Below are 8,880 nucleotides of genomic sequence, written 5' to 3'. Positions count from 1 at the left end.
TAAAGGTGTATGCCACCACCACTTGTGTCCCTTTTTGTTCCAAATAGAGATTGAGATTTTGAGAGAACTGACGTCGACAGGAACGTTGCTATGGTTTTCCTAGTTCATTTGCAAGTCGGTAGCAGCTCGTGTGTTTGATAGTCCTCGGGTTTTACAGTTTCCTGTAACTGCTTTTTCTTAATTTTGAGAAGCAGGTAATTGAGGGTCCATGTTCACATTAAATTCATGAATCTGTGCCAGCTAGATCCAGGAGTTTTCTCAAAGCCCGTCAAGAGAACTTGCGACTGTCAAGTAGGAGTTATGAGAGTCAGGGAAGACTCCTTGGGGTTTAAAAATCTCTTAGCTAGTGGGTTCCCCAAGAGTGAGGGCTGACAGTGCCCTCCTGTACAGTGGCTGTGTGTGTGTGTCTGTGTATCTATCTCCAACTGCAGGTACTGTCTGCTCGCAGCTGGGAGCTACTCTGAAAGCTCCCAGTTGAGTGTATGTCTTTACCTGTCGAGGGACTTGGCGTTGTTTTAGCATAAAGACTCTTCGAGGTCTTACAGTATTCTAGTCACTAAGATTTTTTTTTTTCTCTTAATGCCAAACCTAATCGTGCGTGTCTGTAATCCCACCACTCAGTAGACTGAGGCAGGGGGATCATATGTTTTAGGCCAGCCTAGGTTATAGGTGAGTTTAAGGGGAAAAAAAATAGATGTTTCCTTATTCTCTACCTTATGAGCCCAAGAGCCCAGGCTGGAGAGATGGCCCAGTGCTTAAGAGCATGACTGTCCTCCAGAGGACTGGGGTTCAGTTCTCGGCATCCACGTGATGGCTCACAACTGTGTGTAACTGCAGTTCCAGGGAGATTATAAGCCTTCTTTTGGCAGACACCAGGAACACGTCCTATCTCATTGGCTTTTTAATCGCTGTCATTTTACTTTGTTTTAAAGTAATGACTACATACTAAATTTTAAGGACTCTAAAAGCTTTCCAAATGTCTAAGAGAGCAAAGGCCTGACCTGTCGGTATTGCTGGGATAAACAGAGGTTGCTGTTGTGTTGGGGAAGGACACACCAGATAGGAGTGTGTGCTGCAAGAACTACAGCCCCCTGATCACCGAAGGGAGGAGAATATTCGGGTGCTCAGGGAAAGGCCCTGAGAGGGAGAAGTGCAGCGGAGACAGACATGCCAGGAGGGACCTGCTCCCTGAATGCCAAAGCAAGTGGTAGTTTGGTATTGAGAGGACGGCTAGCCAAAGGCTGCGGTGGGAACAGCCTTTGCAGAGCCGTGGGTCAGAATAGAAGGTGGCTGGGTGGATATGTGGTATTTACCGTGTATCATCTCGAAGGAGCCTGTTTGGATCGCTGCGGAAGGCAGGGATTGCCGGCGCCCCCTACCCTCCATGACGTGTATCATCTCGAAGGAGCCTGTTTGGATGGCTGCAGAAGGCAGGGATTGCCGGCGCCCCCTACCCTCCATGACAGGAAGGACTCTCAGATGCTGAGCCTTCTCCAGACCCTTCCAGTAGTGTTTTGTTCTAATGATATTGTTCAGTTTTCTTCTTGTAGATTAGGTGTCTGGTATATATTCCCTTTGAGCCCTTCTTGAGTCTCCTCTTGGTGGTATTTTAACTGAGTCTCCTAAGATTTTCTCTGACCACCGAGAAAAGAATTTACTTCTGTCATCCATTACTTAAGACCCTAGCGTCTTAGTTCATGTTTTACTGCTGTGAAGACACACCATGACCGAACACTTAATTGGTGGCATGCTTACAGTCTCAGAGGGTTAATCTATGGTCACCATAGCAGGGGGTGTGGCCACAGGCATGGTGCTGGAGAAAGAGCTAAGGGCTTTATATCCTGATCAGCAGGCAGCAGGCAAGGGGGGCGGGGAAGGCTGTTTAGGTGAGCCTAAGGGAGTCATTCTAATTCAGATCACCATGCCTAGTGATTTATTTTCAGAAATAGTTACAACAGTTCAAAAGAGTTCACCTCAAAAAAAAAAAAAAAAAAGTTCACCTCTTCTGTACAAAAAAAAAAAATACTATTTAAGACTAGAAATAGTTTGTTCAGATATGGAGATGAGAAGGGGCCAGAGAAAGGAGGGTAAGAGTTTTGTATTTGAGGGTCCGAAGCAGGTTGGTCTCTGTATGTTTGAGGCCAGCCTGGTCTATATAGTGAGTTTCAGGACAGCCAGGGCTACACGGAAAGAACTTGTCTCAAAAATAAAAACAAGAAGAAAAATGAGGATCAGGAGCGGGAACTCTCTTATGTGGATGGATTGATTACTTTGCCTAAATTTTACCTCCAAATAAAGAGTGAAGAAATTGTCAAAAGAAGACACGTGTCTTAGTTAGGGCTTCTGTTGCTGCGACTAAACACCATGACCAAAAAGCAAGTTGGGGGGCGGGGGGTATTTTGCTTATACTTCAGCATTGCTGGTCATCACTGAAGTAAGTCAGGACAGGGAGTCAGGACAGGGCAGGATCCTGACACAGGAGCTGATGCAGAGGCCGTGGAGGAGAGCTGCTTTGCCTGGCTTGGTCAGCCCACCTTCTTAGAGAGCCCAGGACCACCAGCCCAGGGATGGCACCACACATCATGGGCTGGGCCCTTCCTCATTGATCACTAATTGAGAAGATGCCTTACAGCTGGATCTCATGGAGGCATTGCCTCAACTGAGGCTCCTTCCTCTCTGATGACTCTAGCTTGTGTCACAAAACCAGCCGGTGCAAACCGTAAACAAGCTTTGGAGTGCGATGTTGTTAAGTTATGTGCGCTGTGTTCTTAGAAATCTGGAGTGCGTATTCCAATGGAAGGAGCAATAATTCCTTTTGCGTTTGTGATGTAAAGCCTGGTTGAGTGTGCACTGATCGGGTCTGCGGATTTGTGGATTAGGAGGAATCCATGTGGCTAAGAATAGGAGGTGGCTGAGTATGGGCAGAGTATCGAAATGGGGTGATGTGCATCTGTGATTCGAAAGAGGGGTGTTGAGGCAGGAGGATTGAGAGTTCAAGGGCAATTTAGTTTACATAGCAACAGATAGTGTCAAAAAAACCCCTGTTGTTTCTTTTCCTCTTATATATAGAAATATTTAAAAGAGAGAAGTTTTAGTCTCCCCCTGCTGGATATGATTGGTAGAATACAAAGTTTCAGGCTGAGAGTGTGTATGTATGCGTTTATGGCGTTGAAATACATATTACATATAAATTTGCCATCTTAAACTCTTTGGGGGATGACTATAGATCAATTATGTAGCTCAGGCTAGCCTGGAACTTGAAATTATATAGTTAAGGTGGCCTAGAACTCAAGGTCCTCCTGCCTCTGCACCTCTAGTACGGAGGGTACGGGAATGCATCACCACGCCTGGCATGTTTGTTTACTGATTTACTCACTGGAGAGGGGGGTGAACATCTGGGTGCAGATGTGCAAGCATGTGCTGGGTGAGTTTGTATCAGACAGAAGTCAGCCTTGGGTGTTGCTTGCTTCCTGAGAGAGGGTCTTTCCCTGGGACGTGGATCTCTCTGAGTTGGCCAGTGAGCCCCAGGGCTTCTCCCGTCTCTTCCTCCTCAGTGCCAGGATTACCAGTGCACACTAGGAACCTAACGTTTCATATGGGTTCTGACTGTCCCCCAGCCTCTATGGAACTCATTGTAAATGGATAGCCCAGCGGTACCGAACACAGTTGTGTTCCGAGAACTCAAGCCGGACGCTCACGTTTGGAATTTGCTTCCTTGCAGCTTCGCTGAGCAGCCTTTTGATCACACCCTTCCCGTCCCCAAGCTCCTCCACGTCCTCTTCCAGCAGCTATCAGCGTCGCTGGCTTCGAAGTCAGACGACGAGTTTGGAAAATGGCATCTTTCCAAGGAGGTGAGTTACATGTTTCCGCTGGCTACGGAAAGCGCTACTGTAAACAACATAGGAAACCTGGCAGGGTTATCCTTGCTGTTGTCGGGAGAAGATGACCTGAATCCTTGTGATTAGCTACAGCTTAGCCTGGAAGTTTACAAGTTCAATTGTTAGGGAGAAGATAGTAAATTAAAGCTGAGCAAGTTGGCCTGGAATACAATATGTAGCCCAGACAGGGCTTAAACGCCTTGCTTTGCCTCTGCTTCCGAAGTGTAAGGATTAGGAGTATGTTGACACTGTACCCAGCTGGGAAAAAGGTCTTTTTATTTAGAAGTTACTGGAAATGCCTGGATAGCTACACAATGTATATGCTAGATTTGGTGATAATTTAAATAATGCCCTCTCTCTCTCTCTCTCTCTCTCTCTCTCTCTCTCTCTCTCTCTCTCTCTCTCTCTAAGCCAGATTCCTTCCAGATATGGCTATAAGTAATAAAGATGGGACACATCTCTTCCCCTGGTTACAGTGATTCCAATGTGGTATTTAAGGCATGATCCCTTTGTGGCACTTACATTCTTAGACTAAACAGCATGAAAATGAGTATATGCGGCTCACCACACCCCGTCTGTGCTCTGTGCACCACCATACAGTTTGTGAACCGGGCAAGGGGCTGGAGATTGAAACACACAGAGACACAGGTCATCCTTAATGCCAGAAATGCCCCCTTTATTGTGTCCAGGGGCAGCTTATATAGGGATAGCCACGCCCAAGCCAAACACACCAGAAACCATTCCCCTGCCATCAGGAACTCCTGAAGGTCTCGTGCTCAGAGCTGTAGGCACTCAGATCAGGGGAAAACAAGTTGTTTACATGAAATTCAGGATCTGGGGGCTCACTGCTCCCAACAAGTGTACATAGAGATAGGCTCAAGGTATTATTCCCTACCTTTGTGTCAGTGTGGTTTTGAATCTGAAGTTTATTCAGTTGTGTTCGGTGTATAGATATGATGCTAGACCAGTAGCGTCCAGGCCCTTCTTTTTATAGCTCTAAAAGTGTAAAGGTAATTTTCAAACATGTCACTAAGATAATTTGTGTCAGTAATTGAGTTTATAAAAATCAAATTGAGTTTGTAATCACTGTGTGTGGAGAATCTGAGAAGGTGGTCCAGCCATGAGCTTGTGTTGTAGTGGTTTATAACCAGGGGGGAAGAGGACAGTAAACAGGTGTCAGGAAGCATCGGCACATGATAAATAAATACCATGAAGGTGTGCGGTACACTGGGACTCGGGAATAAGAAACATGGTGGGCGGGTCCTCGTGAAGGCTGATGAGAGCCCTGTAGAAAGATCAGCTGAGCAGTGCGAGCTGGAGACACCTGTTCAGATCCCTAGAGAGCTACATAAAAAGCTCACAGCTGATCCTTCACTGAGCCGCTGCTCTTTGCTGCATGAAGTTCAAGTGGAGTGATGGATGAGGTCATGGCATCTGCCACGTGACAGAGCACATTAACTAGGCCTCGGGTGCGTCTTCCTCTGTGCATCAGGTTACTGGAGGTTCAGCCTCGGTGTTGTTAGGAGAGAAACTGGATGAGCGAGTCAAATGGCCAGACGACTTAGAATATGGCCACAGATTAACATTGGCAGTGCGTGCCTGTAGTCTGAGCCCTTGGGGGTTGACACAGTGAAAACTTGCGTTCAGGAACAGCCTGGGCTACACAGAGAGACCCTGTCCCAAAAAAGCAAAACTTTGGCTCTCAAGATGGCTCTGTGGTTAAGGCATCAGCAGCCAAGCTTAATATCCCAGGTCTGAGTCTCAGGATCCAAACAGTGGAAGAGGAGAGCCAAATTCCCAAAGTCAAAGTTCTCCTTTGACTTCCAGATGTGTGCATGGCAAATTACGCAAGCCATATTACACATACAAAATAAAAATGATAATTTTCTTTGAGACATGGTCTCTACATAGTCCTGGCTTTCCTGGAACTCACTATGTAGACGAGGCTGCCCTCAAGCTCAGCATAGATCCACCTGCCTCTGCCTCTCAAGTGCTAGGATTAAAGGTGTCTGCCACCATTCCTGGCATGATTGTAGATAAGATATTGGCCAGTGTGACTTATCCTCCCTGTAGCTTCTGTGGTGTGAAGAGATGGATGCAGAAGGCTATCCACGGAGGCTTCTCTTTACTTGCAAGTACTTTTAATTCCTTCAGATTTAGGTCTGAAGCTATCTGTAGCATGTCTGAACCCAGAAGACAAACTGAATGGAGACCTGGCATTGGGAGCTGTGGATAGTTCCTGGATAGGAGTCTTATCCTTAAAATGTATCTTACCTTCTGATAGCCTGATCACGTAGTCAGGACTGGCTACGTAATTTATGGGACCAGTGCAAAGCGAAACTGCCAAGCCCCTTCTCATAAGGCAAGGAGAATGTTAGTGTAAGTGCTAGCGTGCAAAGCTTGCATTTAAAAATAATCTAACTTAAAATATAATAGTATATTACATAGTATAATATATAAAATGTAAATTATAAAAATAACATTTTGTGTTATTTTTAATAGGGTATCAAACAGTATCCTGATTCATTGTTAGTTTTTTTTTTTCTAAGTATTTATATCCCTCTCTGTTGCTGTGACTAACCTGGAAAGACTACACAGCCCCTTCTGTTGTAGATCTCAGCCCCTTCTGGAGGAAGATGCTGTTGAGGGTACTGTAGCCTGCGTCCCTCTGCTGTTACTTCCTCCCTTCCCCCCATTCCCGCTCTGTGTTCCGAGACTGACTGACCTGGAGCCTGAGTGTTGGGGCTATCGATACCCAGCCACTCTTGGCTGAGGATTGCTTCTTACGCTAGTGACAGAATCTCACCATTTCTGGCTTTGAGAAGTGCACAGTAATTAAAAACATCCTCCTGCCCTACATGGCAGTATACACCTTTGATTCTGACTCTCGGGGGTTGAGACACATGGATTTCTATGACTTCAAGGTTAGCCTGTATATATGTAGCAAATTTTAGGCAAGCCAGGGCTACATGAGACCGTATTAAAAAAAGCAAAAAAAAAATTAATTTTAAGATACATCAAAAATCCTTCCTAAGAGAGTTATAGGTAGTTAGGATAGTTCTACTCTGGCTTCAGGCTACCTTGTTGTGCCAGGTGGCAAGCTGTGGTATTAGGCACCTAGGTGGGGGTGTTACACATCCTGCAGCTGGTAATAGCTCTGCCATCTGCGAGGATAAAGGCACCTCGGGTATTTTATCTCTTGGAGAAAACCGCCCCAAGTCCCAAAGGAACCAGACATGGAGACATGCCCCTTGGAAGCCTTTTGATTAGTAAATTGAACAAAGTTTCCAGTGGGCTGTTCTTAGACTTAGCATATTATCTGTTTCGTAGTTTCAATCTGACTTCAGCAATAATTGTGCTAAATAGCCCTGATAATAGTTGTAGTTTGTCTATATCAACTAAAATGATGATGGTTTTTATTTTAAGTGATTATGATTTTAAGTACTTATATATCAATATATTTAATTGTAACAAAACACAGCTTTGTTTCATTTGAGGTAGGATCTAACTCTGTAGCCCACAGTAGCCTTGAACTCATGGTCCTCCTGCCTTGCTTCCATGTGATAGGGTTAAAAGCGTGAACTACTAAACCCCCTCTACTTGATTTCTCTATATGGAAAAGACCTAAGTGTGCAGCCGTGGTTCTTCTGTCTTGAAACATGTGGGCTGATCTGTGCTTCCATCTTTCCCGTGGAACCGCAGCCATCACAGTGCCTCCAACAGCATGAGCTAGAGCTGGTGGGGCAGGCGGGGTAGACATCTGGTCATCCAGCAAGCCAAGAATGGCAGAAAGATACCCTAGGTTATAACGCTAGCATCCTTACCAGAGAGCTATCTGTTCCCCAGGCAAGCACTGCTTCAGTTTCTATATTTATAAAAGAGCTTGTGTAGCTTACCTGGTGACCTGGAGAGAGACTCTGGAGAAGTGTCTGGTTATATGATTGAATTCTGTGACACATGCTCAAACATCCCTTATTGTGGGATAATACTAAAAGATAATTAAGGTTCTCTATGATTTATTCCAGTTTGGATATTGACCCAGGACTACAGACTGAAGCTGGGGAGCTTTAGATTTTAGTTAAGAGTTGTAGCCAGTAAGATCTAGTTTCTGCTCAGCGAGGAAGGAGTCACAGCAGTTCAGCAGGTGGCACTCTCTGCTGGGCTTACACCGATAGCCAAGTTGACTGTCCTATAGGCGTGGAGACAGTAGAGATGGAGATGAAGAGTAAATAGAGCCCGGTGTTGATCACAGTTTGGCTATTAAAGACCACCTTGGCTTGAGGAGGATTGGAATGATGATACAAGTGGTTTACTTTTGAGAAAGAGTAGAGCAGTCAGCAAAGAGGCAAGTTTTGCATTATAGCTCAGAACAATATTTTGTTGCTATTCCCTTTTTTTTTTTTTTGAAACAGGGTGTCGCTATCCCAACCTGTCCTTGAACTTGAGTTTAAATCTACCTCTTCAGTTTACCTCAGCCTCTTGGGATGGGACTTATAGATGTGTCCATGCCTGGACAGAAATCAACTTGTGCGCAGAAACAAGCTTTTAATACAAGGACTTCACAACAAAGACTAGGAGCCTTTTAAAATACCCGATCTCTTCCCTTGTGAAAATGTGACATTCTGTGTGATTCTCAGAGCTTTTTCTGGTGATTGGGATCTGGAGATTTCTGAGTTGGTAGATTGGTATGACACTTGGTACATTCACACGACACCCACAGAGCAGGAGCTGCCATGTTCCTCTTCCCACATCTGAGGGATGCTAAGGAATGCAGAAACATGTCCCTCAGAGCCTAGAGCAAGGAGCTTTTTCCTTTAAACAGATCTCCTAACCGTGCAGCTTGGGTGTGCAGATGTTAGTATGATTCAGATATAGTTTAAAGCGAACAGAGTGTTATAGACTTGGAATAGAGCCCAAAAGATGGTAAAGTTGGCCACCAAGAGAGCATGTGTTGCATGCTGTCGTGTTGCATGCAGGCTAGCTGCACACATCTGCAGTAGCC

The 8,880-nt window shown here is 45.2% G+C and overlaps 1 protein-coding gene across 1 annotated transcript in view; it reads left to right on the top strand.

Annotated features, from left to right (window-relative positions):
- The window catches only part of Fnip2 (folliculin interacting protein 2), a 90,236-nt gene that overhangs the window by 53,613 nt on the left and 27,743 nt on the right, over positions 1–8,880 (top strand). The window contains exon 8 of the mRNA XM_005344120.3: positions 3,722–3,851. Coding sequence (XP_005344177.2) covers positions 3,722–3,851 — 130 coding nt within the window. The remainder of the gene's footprint in view (positions 1–3,721; positions 3,852–8,880) is intronic.

The sequence above is a fragment of the Microtus ochrogaster genome, chromosome 1 (assembly GCF_000317375.1).
Source record: "Microtus ochrogaster isolate Prairie Vole_2 chromosome 1, MicOch1.0, whole genome shotgun sequence".
NCBI lineage: Eukaryota > Metazoa > Chordata > Mammalia > Rodentia > Cricetidae > Microtus > Microtus ochrogaster.
This window is presented reverse-complemented; position numbering and strand designations above follow the sequence as displayed.